We start from the raw sequence: 23,756 nt of genomic DNA on the forward strand, positions 1-23,756 counted from the left end.
AACCACTCTTGCATGCCAGGAATAAATCCCACTTGGTCATGGTGTATAATTCTTTTGATATGCTGTTGGATTCTATTTGCAAGTATTTTGTTGAGATTTTTGCATCAGAGAGATTGGTCAGTAATTTTCTTTTCTCATAGTATTTTTATCTGGCTTTGGTATTGGGTGATGTTGGCTTCATAAAATGTACTGGGTAATTTTCCCTCCTCTTCAATCTTTGGAAGAGTTTAAATAGGATTGTCGTTAATTCTCTCAAAACTCTTGGTAGAATTCATCTGTGAAGCCATCTGTTTCTGAACTTTTCTTTGCTGGGAAATTTTTGATGACTGATTCAATCTCTTTAAGTGTGATTGTTTTGTTGAATTCTTGTATTTCTTGTAGCATCAGTGTATGTTGTTTGTGCATTTCTAGAAATTTGCCCATTTCTTCTAGGTTGGCTTGTTTGTTGGCATATAGTTTCTCAAAGTATCCTCTTAGGATCCTTTTTATTTCTGTGGGGTCAGTCATAACTTCTCACCTGTCATTTCTGATTTTATTTATTTGCATCTTCTCTTTTATCTTTGTTAGTCTAAGGTTTTGTCAATTTTATTAATCTTCTCAAAGAAACAGCTTTTTGTTTTGTTGATCCTATTTTTTTTTTTTTGCCTCAATTTCTTTTATTTCTGCTCTGATCCCTATTCTTTCTTTCTCTTTGCTTTGGGAATGGCTTGCTGTTCTACTAGTTTCTCCAGTTATTTGGTTAGATCTTTGATTTTAGCTCTTCCTTTTTTTTTAAATACGGGAACTTAGGGCTATAAATTTCCCTCTCAGCACTGCCCTCACTCACCCCATAGTTTTTGATATGTTGTGTTCTTATTTTCATTCATCTCATATTTACTAATTTCACCTAACAAAAATTTCTTTTTTGACCCACTGATTGTTTAGGGGTATGTTGTTCAGCCTCCACACATATGAGAATTTCCCCTGTCCCATCTATTATTAATTTCCAGTTTCATTCCATTATGATCTGAGGAAGTGCTTTGTATAATTTCCATCTTTTTGTATTTATTGAGACCTGCCTTATAACCTATCATGTGGTCTATCCTGGAGAAAGATCCCTGGGCACTTAAGAAGAATGTATAACCCACTTTGGCAGTTTGATACTGTTTATGGATTCCAAAAATAGATATTGGATTATGTTTTTACACTGGTCTGTCCTGCCAGGCATATTAAATTATACTGGATTCAGAGGTTTCAATTTTACTTGGTTAAATAATGATTAAGGCTTTGATTAGGCCATGTCAGTAGGACATTGCATCCCACCCTTTTGGAGGGCAGGGTCTCACAGAAATAAGACATGGCAGAGAACAGAGTTTGGAGTTTTGATGCTGGAGCCTGGGAAGTAAACACATAGAGAAGTAGATACATGAGGAAGGAGAGAAAGTTCAATTAGACAGAGTAGAGGCCCCGGAAAGAGAGAAGAGCCATTTGCCTAATATTCTCTGTTTCCTTCTGTCTAGTTGTTCTATCTAATGCTGTGAGTGGGATGTTTAAGTCTCCAACTATTATTGTAGAGAAGTCTATTTCTCAGTTTTGCCAGAGTTGGTCTCATGTATTTTAGGGCAGCCTCATTAAATGCATAGCTATTTATGACATTTCTTCCTGGTAGGTTGTCCCTTTGATTAATATATAGTGGTCTTCTGTATCTCATAACTTTTTTGCATTTAAAGTCCATTTTGTCTATTAGTGTAGCTATCCCTGCTCTTTTTGGTTACTGATAGCATGGAGTATTCCAAACTTTCACTTTAAGCTGGTTTGTGTCCCTGCATCTAAGGCGATTCTTTTGTATCTCTTCTGTCAGCCTCTGTCTTTCTATGGGGTAGTTTAATCCATTCATATTCAATGATATTACTGTAAATGCATTATTTATTTCCACCATTTTATTCTTTGGTTTTCATTTGTCATATCTTATTTTCATCTGTCTTTTTATTCTTTTAGTTCTCTTTTCTGCTCTCCTTTCTTCTACACTCTCCTCCAAGCCTTTCTCTCTCTCTCCTGTCTTTTTCTTTCAGGCTAAAAGGCTCCCTTTAATATTTCCTGCAAAGGAAGTTTCTTTTTTATCAACTCTCCTAGTTTCTGTTTGTTTGTGAATATTTTAAGCTCACCTTCATATTTGAAGGACAATTTTTCTGCTTAAAGAATTCTCAGCTGGCAATTTTTCTCTTTAGTATCCTAATTATATCACACCACTCACTGTCTTCTTGCCCCTGTCGTTTCTCTGAGAAATCCACCCTGAGTATTACCAGGTGTCCCTTGTATGTGATGCTTTGTTTCTTTCTTGCTCCTCTCTGAACTTACTCTTTATCTTTGATATTTGACCTTCTGAGTAGTATGTGTCTTGGCGTAAGTCTATTCAGATTTATCCTGATTGGGGTACACTGTACTTCCTGGACATGTAAGTTCATTTCCTTCATGAATGTTGGGAAATTGTCATCCATTATTTCCTCAAATACGCTTTTCATCACTTTTCCCTGCTCTTCTTCCTTTGGGACTCCCATGACACATATATTGTTGCATTTTGTGTTATCATTCAACTCCCTGAGTCCCTGCTCAATTTTTCCCACTCTTTTCTTTCTTCAGTTTAGGCTTTTCTGTGTTCTGTATCACTTATTCTTTCTTCCACCATTTTGAGTCTGCTGTTGTATGCCCCTAAAATGTTTTTGATCTCGCATATTGTGTCACTGTGTCTTTCATTCCCATGAGCTCTGCTACATTTTTATTCAGGTTTTCACATACTTTGTGCTTGTTCAGTGAATTCTTTATGTCCTTTATCTCTTTAGATATATTGTCTTTCAACTTATTTATTTGATTTTGGAAATTTGTATGAATCTAATAGATGAGTTCTTTTAAATCCTGTGTCTCATCTGAGTCTTTGATATATTCCTTTGCTTGGGCATTTCTTCCATTTTCTTAGTATGGCTTGTAATTTTTTGCTGTTATTGAGGTATCTGATTATAATGGTGAGTTTATTCTGTTTCTCAGTCTCTCTCTCGGAGGTATTTAGTGGCAGGGGGCAGTTTTATTGCTGTTCTTTGAGTCTTGGTTCAGCCTGTGCTAGGTCTTTAGGATTGTCCCTGTTAGCTGCTCAAATCCGGGCCCTGGACCCAGGAAGAGGTTGCAGATCCACTTCAAGGGCCCTGGAGAGGGAGGCGGAAAAGGCTGGAAAAAGTCTCTTATTTACTTTTTTCCCCCTTCACCTCCCCCCCACCCTGCTGTTTTTGTTTTTTCTTTCTTTCTTGCTGCCTGTGTCCATTCACTGTGTGATCTTTTGTGTCTATTTATCTTTTTGTCTTCTCTTCTTGTTTTTTCTCCTCTAGGATTCACCACGATTCGATCCTGGGGACCTCTGATATGGAAAGAGGTTCCCTGTCACCTGTATCACCTCAGTTCCTGGTTTCTATTGTGCCTCACCTTGACTCTACCCTCCATCTCTTTTTCTGCATCATCATTTTGCTGTGTGACACACTTGCGCAGACACTGGCTTGCCATGCGGGAACTTGGTTCACCACGCAGACACTGGCTCACTGCGTGGGCGCTGGGCGCACCGCATGGGCATGCCTTTTTTTTTTTTTTTACCAGGGGACCTCAGGGATCAAACCCGGGTCCTCCCATATAGTAGGCAGAAGCCCAATTACTTGAGCCATATCCACTTCCCTCTTTTATTTACTTGTAATACTCTCACAAGCCCTCACTTGGTTGGCAGCAGATTGCGATCTTCGGCGGGCTTCTCAGTTCAGAGCCTGGTCAGAGTGTGTTCACTGCAAGGTGGACCAGATCAACGTGATGGGGGCTCCCGCCTCGAGGTTAAGGGCCTCGCAAACCAAACTTTCTCAGAGACAATCCTCTGACCTTTGTTGACAAAATCCTCTCTTTTCCTGGGTAGGAAATAATTGGACTTCCCTCTGCATCCTCAGTAGGGAGAGCATTTGAGACGGTCAGGGCTCTTTAGACCTGAGGCTGTAGAATTCAAAGCTTTCTCCGCACAGTGTGGTGGAGGGGTGCTGGCAGCCGCAGCTCAGCCTACTCGAGGGCGTAATGCCCAGGAGGCTCCTTTCCTTTGCCCCTCTCTTCAGGTGGTGCTCAGCCTTCCCCCTGGTGACCGACACCCTACAACTTTTTTTTCCAAGCCGTTTCTGCCTGCTCTCTAGCTATTTTTCTGCGAGTGGGGAGAGTCCTGTGTCTTTCTAATCCACCATCTTCACAGAAGTCTCCTTTAGACTTTTTAACTACGACATAGCATTTTTGAGAAAGAATGCATGCAGTGAGTATTTAGTTCTATACATATTAATTTTTCTGGTTCTGATTTTAGGAAGAAAGATATTTTGAATGAAATTATATTCTATATCATTTGAACAAGGGATTAAATATTGTAAAATATTAGTAGAATAACCAAAAATATATGATAATTTTTTTACATTTTCCATTTACAAATGCCCTAACATGAATTAGGATGGCCCCATAGAAAATAATAATAGCTTCCATTTATTAAATACCTGTTATGTATTGGGGAAATAGGCACTATTTTATTATTCTTCACACAGTTCTTATGTAGTAGTCATTATCTTGCTCAATTTACAAGTAAAAAAATTAAAATTCAGAAACATTAAGTCATTTCCCACAAGATTGCACAGCCAATGTATAATGCAGCTAGAATTCAATTAAAGAACTACATTGGATACAAAGCCTGGGTCTTTCTCCATGGACTTCAAAAAAGATAGTACAGTGGATAACATAAAAAACAGTATTGCTTACTGGTTAAGAGCAGTCTCTGAAGCCTCAAGTCTGAGTATGAACAGCAGTTCTACCACTTAACTCTGAAACCTTTAGCAAGTTACTCAAACTCTGAGGCCTCAGTTTCCTTGTCTGTAAAGAAGGTGATATTAATAGCCACCTCCTAGGGTTGCTTTGGTTTGTAAATGACTAAAATATCTTTAAAGCTTAGAACAGATTCTGAGACACAGTAAGCAGTAAATTATTGACTATTTTCTTTCCCAAGAGAACTACATTATGTTCACCCATGCAAGCTGACCTCATCTCCATCTCCACTTCTGGGTCCTGGCTAGTCCTGGTCAGTCAGCATAACTCTACATCCTTTGTGGATGAAAGGTGCTGGAATGGATCTAATGTGCAATTATGGCCAATAAGACTCAAGGAATTTCTGGAGAAGCTCTTTGCTTGCTTTTCTGGGAAGAACTACCTCTCTGCCTATTCAACAGGCATGAGGAAGCACAGAGCCTTGGTAGACACTGGCACCCACTTCTTCAGCCACTAGGGAACCAGCTTTAGCCTGAAGCCAGCCAGGATTATAGAGCAATGAGAGGGAAAGAACCCAGGTCATTGCGGGCATCTTTGAGCCACTGAATGAACCAAGCAGGCAGTCTGTTCTATCTCCCGACTCCAACCTATTGTTTGGGCCAGCATGAGTTGAATTGCTGGTGTAATGAGTTGCTGGTTGCTGACAGAAAACTGTATTCATGTGTCTATAAACAGACCATGAAAAAATGCCACCCCTTTTCTTGTCTCTGAGATTTAGTGCGTAGGAGAATGAACTCCTTCAACTTGAGGAGAAGTTTAGTTGCCAGAAGAAAATCAATGATTTTCTGGTTGGGATGGTAGAGAGTGTATCCTGGGAAAGTTTGAATATATAAGAAAGAATCTTGGAAGCCAAAGGGGGATTACAAAGGAGGACATTGTGAAAGAAGCTGAAAATAGAGTTAAAAAGATGAGCAAGGATGATTAAAAATAGAAAAATAGAAAAGAACTGAGTCAGAAGGGCTGGGGTGGCAAGCCAATCCAAAAAGCTCATAATTTGTGTCATGATTATGGATCTGATAGAAGTGAGAAGCATGGAGTTAGGAGATGGGCAAGAAGTACATGAATGGAATTAATCAGTATCTCCATTCCAATTAGAAATTTGGTGTACAGTTGTGGGATGACTCTGCATATGAATTCTTTAGTCATAACCTTAACATTGAACCAAAATTACATGTAATTTAAACTATCATATTTTATTTAGCATTAAGCTAACCTTTACTAAATACTGCATTATGCATATAAAGATGCACAGAAACTGGTTCTCTTTTATTAAAATGTATAATTTTAGCACAACAAATAAACATAAATGACAAGGCAAAGCTAGTGAACATGATTTGCAACTCATATACGAAAGACTGTTCTTGGGGCTTCAATAATCTAGATAGAAGAATCCAGAAGGAGGGAAGATGTTTCCTGAATTCTTGTTCAAAGTTATGTTGAATTGCACACTTTTCTCTAAGCACATAACAAAGAGTACTTATCTATTTAATGGACGTGGTGGGACACATACAAAATAAAGACTTTTATTTCTTCTCTAAATAAGACAGTGATGATTATTTGGCATTCTATTTTTCGAAATACTTTCCCAAACCCAATACATGCTCTTCTTTCTTCAAATTGCAAAGATTAGATGATGAACAGCAGAATTTAACAATGTTATGACAGAATGATGATTGGTATACTTAATATATTTTAAAAGCTCTTACAAAAAAGAAACATTCTGATAGTAAAATAGGTAAAAGACATAAAGGGAAATAAAGCTCATGGGAAAATAACTATGGTCAATAACATAAGTATTCAATTTGTCTGATAAACCAAGAAGTGCAAATTAAAATAACAAGGTGTTTCAGTATTGATGAAATTGTGAGATATAGTTACTCAGGCACTCATGTCAAATCTGTAATTTGGTACAATATTTTTTTTGGAATTCATTAATGAGGGTAAATACTTATATTAACTATGTTTTAAGATTCTGTGTTACATTTTTTAAAGATAAAAGATATTGGAGTATATCATTCATACATGAATATACATAAACAATAAGTGTATAGTAAAATTATGAATTTGCGAAACAAACATGCATAAAATCTTAGAAGGCTACCATACATCACCCCACCACCACCATCATGCATTGTTGTGAAATATTTGTTACAAACTGAAAGAACACCATCAAATATTACTACTAACTATAGGTCATATTTTACATTTGGTATATTTTTCCTCCAACCCACTGGAATATTAATACCCTGTATTAGTATTATATATTTGTAATCATTCATGAGAGACTATTGTGCATAAATTACATTAATTGTAATTTTCCCATGTATCACCATATTCTTTACACTTTGTAAAAGAAGAGCATTCTTATATTTATACTATTAACCACAATCTTCATCCACCACCAGATTCACTGTTACACATTCCCTAGATTGTTCTTTAGTTTCCTTTCAATTGTCATTTACCTCCACAAACTACCCCTTTCAGCCACAATCACATTCATAAATTAGTATTGTTAGTTATGCTCACTATAAGATGTTACTATGGACTTTATTCATTTCCACATTTTCAAAATTAATCTTATTAATAATGCTACATATATTAAGCATCAGCTCCCATTCTCAATCCACATTCTACTTCCTAGTAACCTATACTCTAGAGTTTCCCTCCATGAGTTTACTCATTGTATTTAGTTCATATTAGTGAGTCCATATGATGTTTGTCCTTTTGTGTCTGTCTTATTTCACTCAACACAATAGCCTCTAGGTTCATGCATGCTGTCGTTATGCATCCCAATTTCATTTCTTCTTAAGGCTGAACAGTATTCCATTGCGTGTATATACCACATTTTGTTCATCCATTCCTTGGTTGATGGACACTTGGGCTGGTTCCATATTTTAGCCATTGTGAACAATGTTGCTATGAACATTGGTGTGCAAATGTCAATTTGGTCCTTGCTTTCAGCTCTTCTGAATATATTCTTAGTAAAGGAATTGCAAGATCACATGGCAGTTCTATATTCAGCTTCTTGAGGAACTGCCAAACTGTCTTCCACACACTTTGCACCATTTTATATTGTCACAGTGGAAGAGTGTTTCTTTTGCTCCACATCCTCTCCAGCATGTATAGTTTATTATTATTATTATTATGGCCATTCTACAATAAAGTATCTCATTGTACTTTTGATGTGCATTCCCCTAAAAGCTAATGATGTTGAACATTTTTTGGCAATTTGTATTTCCTCTTTGGAGAAATGTCTGTTCAAGTCTTTTGTCCATTTTATAATTGGGTTGTATAATTTCTTTATATAATGTAGATATCAAACCCTTATCAGATATGTGATTTCCAAATATTTTCTCCCTTTTGAGTATCAGGCTGCTTTTTAATTTCTTGACATACCTTTAAAGAACAAAAGTGTTTCTTTGAGGAGGTCCCATTTATCTATTTTTTTGTTTTGTTGCTCATGCTTTGGGTTTAAGATTTAAGAAACTACCGCCTACCACAAGATCTTTAAGATGTTTTCATACATTTTCTTCTAGGAGTTTTAGGGTTGTAGCTTTTGTATTTAAGTCCTTGATCCATTTTGAGTTAATTTTTGTATAAGGTGTGAGATAGGGGTCCTCTGTCTTTCTTTTGGATATGCATATCTTATTCTCCCAGGACCATTTGTTGAAGAGACTGTTCTGGCTCAGCTAGGTGGGCTTGACTGCCTTCTCAAAAATCACATGACCATTGATGTGTATCTATTTCTGATTTCTCAGTTTGGTTCCATTTATCAACCTGTCTGTTGTTATGCCAGTACCATGTTCTTTTTTCTTTATCACTATAGCAAAATTGTATACTTTAATGTCAGGAAATGAGAGTCCTCCAACTTTTCTTCCTTTTAAAGACATTTTTGGATAAATTTGATAATTAGCTTTTCATTTCTGCAAAAAAGGCTCTTGGGATATTTATGGGAATTGCATTGAATCTGTATATCAGTTTGGGTAGAAGTCACATCTTAACAATATTTAGTCTTGCAGTCCATAAACATGGAATGTCCTTCCACTTACTTAAGTCTTCTTTGGTTTGCAATATTTTTTGATTTTCTGAATCATTTATTTCCTTGATTAAGTTTCTTCCTAAATATGTGATTTTTTTAGTCAGTATTATAAATGGATTTTTTTTCTGATTTCCTCCTCAGATTGCTTACCAATAGAGTACAGAAGTGCTAAGAAAATTAGCAAAAACAAAAGCTGCTTGTTTGAGAAGACCAATAAAATCAACAAACCCTTAGCTAGACTGACAGAGAAAAAAAGGGAGAAGATGCAAATAATTAAAATCAGAAATGAGAGGGGGGATATTAACAGAGACAGTGAAGAAATAAGAGAGAGCATACAAGGATACTATGAACAATTGTAAACCAAAAAATTAGAAAACACAGATGAAATACACACATTCCTAGAAATACACAAACTGCAGTGACCTTAGAATAAATATGTGACCTCAACAAACTAATCACAAGGAAAGAGATCTAAACAGTCATCAAAAACTTTCCAAAGATTAAAAGCCCAGGACTAGATGGCTTCACAAGTGAATTCTGAATCATTTAAAGTGAATCATTTAAGTGAATCATTTAAAGACGATCTAGGGAAGCAGATGTGGCTCAACTGATAGAGCTTCTGCCTACCATACAGAAGGTCCAGGGTTCAAACCTAGGGCTTCCTGGCCCATAGGGTGAGCTGGCCCATGAGCAGTGCTGCTGCACACAAGGAGTGCCATCCATGCAGGGGTGCCGCCCATCTAGGGGTGCCCCACGCACAATGAGTGGCCCCTGTGCAACGAGAGCTGTCCTGTGCGAAAGCCCAGCCTGCCTGGGAGTGGTGCCACACATGGAGAGCTGAGGCAGCAAGATGACTCAACAAAAGAGACACAGATTCCCAGTGCCGCCTGATGAGAATGCAAGTGGACACAGAAGAAAATACAGAAAATGGACACAGAATGCAGACAAGGGGGAGTTAAATTAATTAATTAAAAATAAATAAATAAATAAATAGATAAATAAAGATGCTCTATATCACTTCCTCAAGCTCTTCAAAAAAAAAAAGTGAACAGAAAGAAACACTACCAAACTCATTCTATGGAGTCAACATCATGCTAACAGCAAAACCAGATGAAGAGACTATGAAAAAAGAAAATAACAGACCAATTTCTCTAATTATTATAGATGCAAAAACTTCAGCAAAACACTTGCAGACTGAATCCAAAAGCACATTAAAAGAATTAAATACACTCTCAAGTGAGTTTTATCCCAGGTATACAAGAGTGGTTCAACACAAGAAAATCAATTAGTATAATAAACCAAATTAATAAATTGAAGAAGAAAGATCACACAATCCTATTCATTGATGCAGAATAGGCATTTGACAAAATACAGTATCCTTTTTGATAAAAGTACTCCAAGAGATAGGAATTGAAGGAAGCTTTCTCAACATGATAAAGTGTGTATATAAAAAACCCACAGCTAGTATTGAACTCAAAGATGAAAGACTGAAAGATTTCCCACAGATCAGTAACAAGACAAGGATGCCCACTGTCACCACTGTTATTCAATATTGTGCTACATGTTCTAGCTAGAGCAATTAGGCTAGATAAAGAAATAAAGGCAACCAAATAGGAAAGGAAGAAGTAAAACTTTTGCTGTTCACTGATGATATGATCCTATCTCTAGAAAATCCTGAAAAATCCAAAGCAAAGCTACTAGAACTAATAGACAAGTTCAGCAAAGAGGCAGGATACAAGATCAATATCTGTGCCTAATGTATCCTGGGGCACCCAGATTAGGTGCATAAATATTTATTATAGATATTTCTCCTTGATGAATTGTCCTTTATATTAATATATAATGATCTTATTAATCTCTTATAAGAGTTTTGCATTTAAAATCTATTTTGTCCAATATTAGTATTGCTTCTCCAGACCTTTTTTTGGTTATTATTTATGTGGAATATCTTTTTCCAAATTTTCCCTTTCAACCTGCTTGTGTCCTTATGTCTGATGTGAGTCTCTTGTAGAAAGCATATTTGGCTCATATATATGTTTGTTTGTTTTATTCCATTCTGTTAGTCTGTGACTTTTGCTTAGGAGATTCTAGTCATTAATATTCAATATTATTACTGTAAAGGCATTATTTACTTTGTCCATTTTATCCTTAGGCTTTCTATTTTCATACATAAGTATTGTCTGTCTTTTTACCCTTTATTTTACCCTTCCTAATAATCTTCATTTCTACACCCTTCTGCAAATCTCTCACTCTTGTTTTTTCCTTTCAGGCTGCAATACTCCCTTTAGTATCTCCTGTAATTCTGGTCTTTTGGTAATATATTCTATCAGTTTTTGTTTGTCTGGGAAGACTTTAAATTCATGGTTTTTTTTGAGGGACAATTTTGTCAGATACAGAATTGTTGACTGGCAGTTTTTCTCTTTCAGTACCTTAAATACATCATATCATTTTCTTCTCACCTTTATGGCTTCTGATGAGAGTTTGGCACTTAATTTTATTGAGTTTCCCTTCCATGTGATGCACTGCTTTTCTCTTGCTGCTTTCAGAATCCTCTCTTTATCTCTGATATTTGTCATTCTGAGTAACAGGTGTCTCAGATTAGGTCTATTTGGATTTGTATGTGGTACATTGTTCTTCTAGGATACTGATATTTATGTCTTACTTAAATAGGGGTTGGTAAATTTTCATTCATATTTCCTCAAATATTCTTTCTGCCCCTTTTCCATTCTCTTCTCCTTCTGGGACACTGATAATGCACATGTTTGTGTGTTTTGCATTGTCATTCAATTCCCTGAGACTATGTTGCATTTTCCCTATTCTCTTTTCTTTCTGTTCTCCTGTCTTTTCAAGTTCAGATGTTCTGTTCTTAATATCACTAATTCTGTCTTCCATCAGTTAAATCTGCTGTTATATGCCTCTAATGTTTTTTCAGTTTCATCCATCATGCCTTTCATTTCCATAAGCTCTGTTACTTTTCTACGCAGGCTTTAAAATTTTTCTTTATTTCACCCAATGTCTTCTTATTATCCTTGATCCCTTTTGTCACATTTTCCTTCAACTCCTTAAACAGATTTAGGAAATTTGTGTGATTATCATTAATTAGTTGTGTTAAATCCTGTATCTTATCAGGATGTTTGGTTTGTTCCTTTGGCTGGGCCATCTCTTCCTGTTTCTTAGTATGGCTTGTGATTTTTTGCTAATGTCCAGGCATTTGAACATTTGGTGAATTTACTCTGACAATCAGTTCCTCTCTTTTGCCTACTATTTTTTTTTTTTCACAGCCCTTCTTTGATTTTTGGTTCAATTTATTCTGAGTTTTTTAAGTAGCCCAGCTTCAGTACTAATGGAGCACAGGTGTTCTCCCAGGAGTTTGGGACAAGAAAGACCTAAGCTTGGTTTTCTTTGCAGTTTCCCAGCCTCTTAGCAAATGTCAGTCATGGGCTAATGTTTCCACAGAGATGTCTCTTCCAACCTCCACTTGCCCAGATTCTGGTCTGGCCAGAGCCAAGATTCAAAGCAGACTTTCTTGGCCAAATTCGCTGAAGAGAAACCACTCCTCTCCCTCAACCACATCCTCCCCCTTCCCAAGGAGGAAAATGTCTGTCCCCCTCTCAGCTGGCTGCAGTGAGCCATGGGGTTTATCCAGACTATGTGCCTTGAGTGTGGAGAATGGGTGCTATTTCCAGCTGCTGCAGTTGTTAGTAACCCACTGCTGTGGTTTGGATTCCTTGTCTCTCTGTTCCTCATCCTCCTGGGTGTTGCACAGTACTGTCCTGGTCTGTTGGCCCCCAAAACAGGTCCCTCAGACAGCTTTTGGCCCTTTCTCTGTTGTTTTTGTGAGAGAGTTGAGCACTGCTTGCCTTCTCTGGTGCCATCTTCCCAGAAGTTCTGTTACATTTCTTTACTTGCAAATTCTCACAGCAACCCAAAGAATCAGGTATTTTATTATTCGCATTTTACAGATGGTGAGAAGCTAAGCCAGGAAAAACATTAACTAAATCAGGGAAGAACTCACAGCTAGTTAGTGCCAAGGCTGGTATTTGAACCCAGGCTTCTTAGTTTGTACTGATTCTCACCCCAGCAATATGTATCAAAGTAAAAAGATACACAAAATCAAATTCTACTTACTGGAATTTACTTGAACTCTCTATCTTATGAGAGAACGAAGATATAAAATAATAAGTAAAAACTAAAAGCAAGCTAAATCCATTAATAATGTATTGAATATTATGAAGATGAAGCATCCATACAATAGACTACTTGGAAATCATTAAAAACTGTGTAGCTGTTTTTCTTTTCTGTTTGATTTTTACCTTGGACAGATGTTGAGTTTATATTGGAAAGTGAAGAAGACAGGCTATAAAATTGCATAGATTGTCTGTTCTCCCGTTTTTGTAAATATCCAATAGTAAAACATCTACATTACCTATGTATCGTAAATGAATTTTAACAAGAAGCACACATTACTTTTATAAATAGACAAAATGTATGGAGACATTTTACTTTCTAAAAAAGAAAGAAAGAAGATAAAATTAACCAAACTGGGGCAAAAACTAGTCTTTTCTTCTGGAGAATGAAAAAGAGGGTTATGAAATCCATATGTGATTACAGAGAAATTCTTCATAGACAGGAAGACACATCTTGTATCAGTTCTCATTTAAGTGGATATATATCTTATTTGTATTATTTGAAAGACAACATACTTAGTACAAGTTCTTCCTGAAAAAAAAGATTAATTCATATCATTTAAATTATTAGACAATAATACTTTTCTTAACTGTTTTATGTGACAAACTTTTTTCTATATTCAATACTATTTATTAAACATTAAAAGAAAAAGACTTCTATTAAATTTTTGTTGTAAAATGACTAATGGATCATTTTCCAGTTTGACTTTCCCCTGGCCCCTATGAGTAGATTTGACTGACTTTAAAGGAATTTTAAAGCTTCAATGTGAGTGGGAAATATAAATTAGTGTGCAGAGCCATTGGATTTACAATTCATGGCTACTATGAATTTTAACTATAGGACAGTTATTAGCTGTACACCAATCTACTGTAGAAATGGTCCCAATTATGACAAATCAGCATACAGTTTGAATACAAAGTACTTTGTCTTTAATATAAAAGTGTGCAGAGAAAATGTGCCACAATGATGAAAGAGGTTGTTGATGTGGGAGGAGTGGGGACACGTGTGTGGGGTATATGGGAACCTCATATATATATATATATATATATATTTTTTTTTAATTTCCCCTCCCCCCTTGCAGCTTGCTTGCTCTCTGCTGTCTGTGTCCATTTGTTGTGCACTCCTCTGGGTTTTTGCTTGCCCCCCTTTTTTTTGTTGCGTCACCTGGCTGAGTCGGCTCTCTGCGGCGTGCAGGTGAGGCTGCCTTCACAAGGAGGTCCTGGGTTGTGAACCAGGGCCTCCCATATGGTAGACGGGAGCCCAGCTGATTGAGCCACAGCCACTTCCCTTCTTATATTTTTAATGTAGCATTTTTTGTGATCTATGTATCTTCAAAAAAATACACTTAAAAATTTTTTTTTAGAAACCAACATAGGCAAATGATGTTAAACTAAAATAAAGATATTTTCAATGATTAATAATTGCAAAGAGTAAATTATTAGAGATCCTTCCAGAGCACTCCATTGCTAGGCCTTCTTTTTGGCACAGGTTCAGCTATATTATTAGAAGCACACTAACTAACACTTTGCATTCAGGTTGAGAGTGGGAGAGGATATGGGCTCCTCAGAGGTGGACGTGTATTTACATCTATAAACTATAGGCTATAGTGCAAATTTACTAGTTACCTAGAATTTAAACATGCTTCATGCATTCTCCTGTAGTATGTGATTATTTTGTACTACAACTACAGCATTTGAAGTACAGTTTTGTTTTCTTCTCCCAGTTTCTCTGGGGGTTGGGAGGATAAAGACGGCCATGATTTTGTTTTAGTTTCCTTGGCTGCTCAAGCAAGTACCAAGCAATGGTGGGCTCAAAGAATGGGAGTTCACCCACTGGCAGTTTGGACGTTGAGAAGAAATACAAATCAAGGCAGCATCAGGGTGAAGCTTTTTCCCCAAGACCGTGGCGCTCTGGGCTGGTGATGCTCTGGGCTGGCTGCTGGCGGTCCTTGGCCCTTGCGTGTCACAAGGCAGGGCACATGGCAGCCTCTCCTGGTCTCTCCCTCCTCTTTTGGGCTCCACTGACCTTCAGCATCTTGCTTCCTGTGGCTATCTTTCCCCTGTCTGAGTTTCACTCTGCTTATAAAGGTCTCGACACTAGGATTAAGACTCAGCCTGGTTGATGTGGCCTCACCCTCCTGAAGTGACTGCATCAAACGGTCCTACTTACAAAGCGTTCACACCTGCAGGAATGAATTGTGCTTAAGAACAGGTCTTCCTGGGGGTCCATGCAGCTCCAGACCACCGCAGACTTCATTTCATAGGTGAGGAAGTAGAGGTTAAACAACTTATGCCCAAATCCATACTGTGTCAGAACAAATAGTGACAGAAATACCTCTTCGCTTAGACCAAACTCTGGAGAATAAAAAAGGGGGTTACAGGGTTTGCAAGTGAAATTTCCAACACCCCTTATTTTTCAGATTTATATTATCATATATATTAGTACATACTATTAGCATATTATTTTTTAATTTCCTTTGAGTTTATGCAAAATGGGAAGACAAATGGCTTCAGGAACCCAAAGAAGAATTATTGACGGTAAATGTGATTAGTGACATTTTTCCTGGTTTTGTCATCACACCTTCCTAACAACATTAGTTTTAGACTCTGGTTCCTACACCACTGTAACAAATAGTAAAATATTAAGAATGACAATCAACAAAATAATTTGTTGCTTTTTGCTAAGAAACTAGTTGATTTAATGAATTTACCATATCTCAACATTTTGCGGAAGTCTCTAGAATTTTCAGAAGCATCTAGAAGATATTTAGTTACAGAAAAGCTTCATTAAAGAACTAAGCACAAATAAGGCTTTAATCAAAATATCGAATGATTAATTAAGACAGGATTTAAGGAACTTAGGCATTTGGTTTACTGCCTAGAAAACCCTCAACTATTGAGGCCAGTTCTGTGGGACAAAATGATCTAAAGAAATAACCATATTGATATTGCAAAGAACAATTAATAAGGCCACTTTTCTTATTCACATCAATTACTTGAAGGCTTCTAATAAGTGTGACCCTAGAATATCTTTCATTAGAGAAAAGAAAACAAAAAGATAGTTTTAACTTTGTGATGGAATTCGCATGGACAAAAATTATAGCTTCCATCTTTTCAGGTTCGATAGCCTATTTTATTTTAAAATAACTCCACAGCAGATGTGTAAAAAGCAAGACATTACAGTGTAATGTTTGTGTGAGAGTTCCTTAGTGAGGCAGACCTTGATTTAAATCCACATTCTGCCACTTTCTACTTGTGTCAACTTTGATCAGTTGTGGGAGTAATAACCGTATCTACCCAAGATGATCATTGGGAGACTTGAGTGAGCTTTTGCATGTGCAGGGCGTCAGGTGCCTGTGACGGAGTAAGGAGTCCCTACATATTAGCAGTTGTGGTTGATTTTGATACCGTCCCTCTTTGTCACCGACTATGGCTCACCAAGATATAGTACAAATCAAGGTTAACTAAATGCAGAATTGAATTTAGTTTCCTCTAAGGACATCTCTCACAATAGTCCTCTTGTGAATAGCATAGTAATGGGCCCTTAAGTAACAGGAGTCTTGGTGACTTTAGAAATTTTCATGAAGAGTTTTTTCCCATAATTGAATTGAAAATGGCCACAATTTTTAATTTAACACATCACTGAAATTTGATTTTCTTCAAATTCTGCATTGTCTGGTAATTCACTCCCACAGAGACTGCACAATTACTTTTTATCATTTATTCTGTTTTCTGCACCAGTTAGTTTTGTTCATATGACTTTACTCTTCTTAAAAAAAAGCATTCTGTGGGAAGCGGCTGTGGCTCCATCAGCTGAGCTCCCGTCTACCATATGGGAGGCCCTGGGCTCCAGTCCTGGGGCCTCCTTGTGAAGGCAGGCTGGCTGGGGCGCCTCAGGGAGCCACCTGGCCCACGGATGTCACGGAGAGCCGGCTCAGCAAGGTGACGCAACAGAAAAGGGAGACAAGCAAAAAAAAACCAAACACACACATAGAAGAGCCTGCAGCGAATGGACACAGAGAGGAGACAGCAAGCAAGCCACAAGGGGAGAGGGGAAATAAAAGAAAATAATAAAATACAGACACAGAAGAACACACAGCGAATGGACACAGAGCAGACAGCATGCAAAAAGCCACGTGGGGGGGTATAAACAATAAAATAAAATAATTTTTTAAAAAAAGCTTTCTGTGCTGTCATGGTGCCACTTGTAAACTTTTTATTTTGCCAAGGATAGTAGAATCTACTAATGGATTACATGTCAACAGATAGGAGTTATAAAGATTGACTTTCAGTGGCCGACTTGGCCCAGTGGTTAGGGCGTCTGTCTACCACATGGGAGGTCCACGGTTCAAACCCCGGGCCTCCCTGACCCGTGTGGAGCTGGTCCATGTGCAGTGCTGATGCGCGCAAGGAGTGCCCTGCCACGCAGGGGTGTCCCCAACAACAGAAGCGGACAAAGAACACCCAACAAATGGACACAGAGAACAGACAACTGGGGGCGGGGGGGAAGGGGAGAGAAATAAATAAATAAATAAATCTTTTAAAAAAAAAAAAAGACTGACATTCTTCTATATGCTCTGTGTTTAAAAGATGTGTTACTAGTCTCAGAGCAAAACACATACCCAAAATGTTTTTATTCCCTGGCATAATATGTTATTTGCCCAATGTTATAAAAATAGTTACCTTATTTTTAATGAGCTTCCAAATAACTCAACCTCAAAGCATCTTTTGTTGCTTTTTTTTTTCTATTTAGAAAATTTAAATACTGTCAAGGTAACCTAGCTATTATCTCATGGTTTTTGAGCACACCTATTTATGTGATTAGGCACAATTCTTTCTGATCCTAGATTCCTCTGCAAAAATGATCAAGATCAGAACAAAAATGAACACTGACTTCAATAATACAGATAAACATATTCCACAGGAGCTATTTTGACCTGGGCATTTTTTGCCTGAGCTACCTTAGTAACCTTAGTAGATACAGCTTAAATTTAAAGTGCCTTAGGAAAATGTGCATGAATACAGAACATAATTCTAATCCATGATAAATGGCCAGGGAATAAGAATATAGAAAATCTATATGATAGAATTTCCTTTATGTAGAAAGTTCTTATACTAGAGGATTTTAAACTTACTGTTATGTTTAAAGTGCCCAGTTATGACATATGAACATATATCAAATAAGGAAATGACTTATTTAAAATATTCTTTTTAAAACTTTGCCAAACTTTCTGCCTTTACGGCTCTTAATCAACTCCAAATGCATGAGGCAACTTGAAAAAAAATCACCATTGATTTTGTATCAGCAAAGTAACATTCATCCTTGGGGTAAAAAAAAACAACAAAAAACCTCTCTCTATCCTGTTTCACATCTCCATGCATCGTGTCAGTCTTGGAATACAACATTTCCGTAATAGGTCTCCAAGCTTTTGACTCGACAACCAGCCAATGCACGGGTTCCCTGTCCTCGGAACTAGGGATGACTCGAAGCTGGCTTGGAACTTTGCCTCTTCTTGGAAACACCCACAGGCCCCTCAGTTTCATGACTGCTTTTGGAATTGACTCAAGGAGTATGTAAAGATACTTTTCCTTTAATTCTACTTTTTTGGTGCTACGACCCTCGACAGTTGAATGAAGAGAAAACTAGTTATGAAACTGAAAATACCCAGCCAAACACTAATGCCTTATTTTGAATAGGTAAATCATATTCAAAATAAATAGTTGGAATCAAGCCAGGATCCTTGGCCTGGGGATGAATTAAGTGGATTTACTGTCCCTTCTCTCTCTCAAATGGCACAGCACCTTCTCAGGTCTAGTCTGAATGAAAGCTTGTGAGAAAGGTGACAAGCAAGATCTCAGCCACTGTCAGGACAGGCAGAAGCTGGCCATGCCCCACAGGAAAGATGACAGCAGCTTCCTTTTCAGCTTTTCTCCCAGCGTTGTTATTCTGTCTGCAACTTTCAATCACCAGGGATTCTTAAAAGCTAGAAAAATATGATCGGTGAGGACATAAGGATATGCCTTAGCTAAGGAAGCAAGATACAAATTTGTCTCATTTGCCCATGACCTTTAAATGTTACTGGGGCTGTTTTGCTGGGGGGAGAAAAGTGCATATTTTAAAATTATTTCAAATGTGTTCTTTGCTTACCTAAGCAATTACTTCGAATTTAATTAGGCTTCAAGGTCCTAACTCACCCCAACTTTTCAGTGCTGTTACAATTTTCCTAATATATGGGAAAAGCCTTTGACAGTATGGGAAGAGAAATCAGATTATCTGGCCAAACTGACGTCAGATTTATTATGTTGCCACAGTGTTCTCAAAACGGAAGAGACCATGAGGTTTTCTCCATTCACTGAGTGTTTTTTCGTTTGGCACTTAGCTCTTTTGGAAGTGCTCACGCTTGCATTTTCTCATGTAAAGGAAGACTTTCCTAAGCTCCCTTTTGACCTACTTCGTTGCTTGGCTTCAGCTCATATGTTTTCATTTTTGAATTTGTTATTCTCTGTGGACAAGGTTTTTAACATCCATCTTCTCTTTAATAATCAGAATGTTATACATGTGGGAATTAATCATACATAATCTGCTCATATTCCTTAGTTTTGTTACAGCAATTGCATGGGGGGACTAAGGGCAGCATATGACCAATATTGCTCTTTTTAATTTCAAGTAACTTCAAGTCCCATTTTCCTAATCCTCTTAAATATTTCCATAGAACATTTTTGGTTTCCATCTTCTCTGATGTTGCAGGTGTCTTTTAAAATATTCACACTATTATTTATTATGAAACAAACACCAAGGTGCCTGCCCAGAATTATTTGAATAAATTCTATAGCACGGAGCTTCTCCCAGTCTATGCAATTCATAAGAATATGTTCATGCTTTTAATGTTAAACGGTGGGCTATTTGTTCAGGAATTGCTTGTTTGGAGAAAGAGAGGCCAAAGGAGAGGAATAAATAGGAAGCATAATGGCATGTCACCTGATCATATGGATATGTATAACATGTGGAATATAGCATATTATGTTGAAAAATGATTTAAAGCACATCAAACAACTGGCAAGTCACGCCAGGAGCCTGGCTGGCTATTGAACTACACTTTTCATTTTTCAAACAGAAATAAGGCTCAGAACGTTCTATTTTTAAGCCTTTGCTAATTCTTGAGTTCCAAGAATTTAAAAGACAAAGTCTGGAGCCTTTTTCACAGGTACCGACGAATGCTTTTGGGTGCTCGACAGAAGTACACAGGTTTCCTGGAACAGCCGGCACCAGCAGCGAGCAAGCACCAACGATTAATTCGGCAAGTCCATCCTGAGCATCTGGCAGTAGCTCGAGGATAATGCAGCGAGTGGAGAGCACCCAGGTGATGAGGGCCCGCAGCTGGGGCAGGGCTGGCTGGGGTCTCTCGCTGCCTTACCGCCTGTGTGCCGGAAGGCCAGCGTTCGACGAACTTCGTAGGGGGAAAATGGGTGAGCGGGTAGTTTGGATCCAATGCTGTGTGTTCAAGGTAAAAGGAGAACAGCGGCCATTCTGGCTTTATTTCTACGCCATTCCACTGCTTTCTTTCATCATCTAGCCCCTCCATTCCCTTTTCCAGGTGTCGAAACGATCGCATTGCCATTCCGCGTAGAGAGCTGCCTGTGCAACTAGAGGGATGGACGAGGGAGCGATGGCACCTGATGCCGGCTGCCAGGTAACCCTCACGGGTGAGGAGGCCTGGCGGCTGCTCCCGCGCCCCCTAAGTCGTCCCGGGGCAGCCCCCCGGCTTTTCCCAGTCGGCTGCGCAGCCCCGTCGGCCTCCTCTCCACACTCACCTGGGTTTTGGGTCGTGGTTGCGGAAGCCGGGGCTCTGTGGAAGGGGTTTCCTGGGGTCGCAGCCCCTTAGCGGGTGGTTTTGTGGCTGGCAGACGTGGAGGAACAAAGGCGCCACCTGTGCCACCCATACTTGTTGAAGATAGACTGGATGCCCCGCGGCCACCCGACGGACCAAGCGTCCTCGGCGGGAAGGGCCGCTCTGGAGGGATTAAACGCTGTTTCTCAGCACCCGCACGCGCCCTATCCGGGGCGAGGGACCCTGCAGGCCACTCTGCAGCCCAGGGCGCAGGTCCCCCGCGGCGGCCGTCAAGCCCACCCTCGGGCCCCGCCGACCACAGCGGGCAGCACACGGCCGCAGGACCGCGCGCGGGCGGCTCTTCGCGTCAATACGGCGGAGTCGCGGGGCGCCGCGGCCGCCTGGAAACTTCCCGCACAGCTCGGGGAGCACCCCGCCGGGGGGCCCCGAGGGAGGCGGGGGGCTGGGAGCGCCCGGGCGCGCGGCCGTCCTCGCCGCCGCGCCTTGGCCCCCGGCGCTCGCCCCGACCCGGGCTGGGCCGCGGCGGGCGGCGGGATCCCGCGTGCGGGCGGCGCGGGGCGGCGGGGGGCCCCGTGTGCGCGCCGAGCGCCCGGCCCCGCGCGCGCTGCCTGCCGCCCCCAGGCGCCCGTGGAGCGCCGCCACCGCGGAGCTGCGCCCCGGCCGTGCCCGAGGGGGGCGCTGCGGGCCGGCGCGCGGGGGGCCGGGCGGGCGCGGGCGGGGGCCCCGGCCGGGAGGCGGCGCGAGCCGGCGCAGCTCGGGGCGCCGCGGGGCGAGGGCAGCGGCGGCCGCAGGTGCCGGGACCAGTCCGCTCCGTACATGGCGCGCGCCGGCCACTTCGCCGGGGACCTGGGCGGCGGCCGCGGCCGGGTGAGCACCCGAGGGGCGCGCGCGGGGAAGGGGCGCTGGGAGCGGGGAGGGGCGCGCGGGCGCTTCGGGATTCCTTTGGAAGCCAAGACCCTTCCTTACCGGGCAGCGGGTAGGACCCTCTCCCGGATCAGACCGGGCTAGTGTGATTTTACGAATGCATCAGGATCGTAGTGAGCAAGGGTCGCCCCCTTTCCACGTCAGTTAGGATTGGAAGGGGTTCTGTGGACTCCAGCTGTTTTACCGGAGATGTAGGAATTGGGAAAATTCCGTTTTTTCACCTACTCGTTGTTCCCCAGCCTTCGCGCTCCTGCCCCGGCGTTTCTCCTTTCTGTACCCTTGACCTGTGCCTTGGGCAAATTCCGGGAGAGAGAAGCCGGGAGGCGAGGACCTTGCCTCCGGTTCGCCCCGGCATCCCCAGGCCCCGACCCGGCAGTGGCGTTCGCTCCGAATGTCTTGGTTTCTCTGCCCCAAACGGTCACATGAGCTGCCCTCTGCTCTAGTCAGGGATTGACAGGGACGCGGGCGAAGGCACCTGAGAGTTGAGAGACGGCGCGGGCGGCGCTTTTCCCCAGCACCCTGCTCTCCCCCAGCTAACCCCCCGCTGCCCCGGGAGCTCATTCCTGGTGGGTGGGGGCGCGCGAGAGCCCAGGTCGGGAGCAGCCACCTCCCCCTGTGGTCGCCTGGCCCTGGGCGCCCCGAGCCGCGCTGCTCCCCGTCCCCGGAGGCGCGGGCGCAGGGCTGCGCTCTCGGCCGGAAGCCACAGCTCTCGGCTGCTGAAGCTTTGGCTTCTCCTCTGGACTTCTGCGCAGTGTTTGACCGCGGCTCTGGGGAGCGCGAATTAGTGCGACGTGCGCTCCATTCAAGGAGCGGTTTTAATTTTTCGGTGCTAACGGGGGAGGAGCAGTCCCGGGCGGTTCCCGTTGGGACTGCTTGGCACCGCCTTGCACTCAGACACTGAAGTTCAGAAGCTAGATCCTATAAGAATTGAAGTGAGAGGAGCTAAAATGTTTCTACCCTAATAAACGGGAAGCAACTGTTTTATTTAAAGGCTGGATATTAGCTTTTTTTTCCCTCTTCTACCCTAAATATATACAGGTAAATTTACAAAATGGAAGGATCCAGAGGAAAGCCCAGAAATATCACCAGTCAAGTTATCAAGGTCTCAGGGAACCAAAGGTTGGTGGAAAGGAAAAAAAGCTAGAATTAAATAGCAGAGAAGTCCTTGCAACAGGTCAAGCCATAGTTCTGAGAAAGGGAGCCCCGGATTTGCAGCCTAATCATCAAAACATTCCTCTGTGCCCTTCAGAAATGTTTTTCCAATACCAGTAGAGGCTGCTGTATGTACTGCCCAGAAAGGCTCCTGGGAAATGTTGGTGATGATGGGGCAATGGTGATGGTGCTGATGGAATTTTATGATTCAAACGTAATTACCGATTCTGTGATTTCCTGAAAATGGTTGAGAATATCCATAAACATGAATGAAGCTCATCTACTGTGGCACCGTTTCATAGTGTATTTAAATTGGTCTTTACTGATAAACAGGTGGTAGAATTCCTATCAGTTGGTCTTCAGAAAGAAATGCATGCCACTGTACCTAGCACGAATAATTTTTTTTTCATTTTGCAGAAATTGTGCAAGACCAAATAGGAATATTATTTTAAATGAGGATTATTGTATTCTATAAAATCCTGTATTACAGGAGCAATCCTGACTATTATTGTCGAAAAAATTTACAATAGCCCAGTGTTTCTGAAATCCCTTAAGACTTGCATAAATGATATTTTACATAAAAGGATTCTCAGCTCCTTTAATGATTTATTTTCCTTTTCTGTAATGGAGGGGTGGGGGTGCCTGCAGGGTTAAATCAGAAGTCTGTGAAATTACAGTGAGGTAGAATTAGATGTCACAGTAGGAGAAAAATAGCAGTATATGTAAAAATACAAAATCATTTAGTCATTT

The 23,756-nt window shown here is 40.5% G+C and overlaps 1 protein-coding gene across 3 annotated transcripts in view; it reads left to right on the forward strand.

Annotated features, from left to right (window-relative positions):
* Window positions 1–20,125: 20,125 nt before the first annotated feature.
* PDZRN4 (PDZ domain containing ring finger 4) overlaps window positions 20,126–23,756 on the forward strand; it is a 398,006-nt gene continuing 394,375 nt past the window's right edge. The window contains exons 1-2 of one of the 3 annotated variants that reach the window (XM_058307818.2): window positions 20,126–20,441; window positions 20,676–20,771. In XM_058307818.2, the coding sequence (XP_058163801.1) occupies window positions 20,733–20,771 (39 nt within the window). In that variant the 5' untranslated portion in view covers window positions 20,126–20,441; window positions 20,676–20,732. Of the gene's footprint in view, window positions 20,442–20,675; window positions 20,772–21,665; window positions 21,798–22,892; window positions 22,974–23,756 lie in introns of those variants that run through there. The other 2 variants (XM_058307816.1, XM_058307817.1) reach the window with 2 other exon arrangements.

Source organism: Dasypus novemcinctus, chromosome 12 (genome assembly GCF_030445035.2).
Source record: "Dasypus novemcinctus isolate mDasNov1 chromosome 12, mDasNov1.1.hap2, whole genome shotgun sequence".
NCBI classification, from domain to species: domain Eukaryota; kingdom Metazoa; phylum Chordata; class Mammalia; order Cingulata; family Dasypodidae; genus Dasypus; species Dasypus novemcinctus.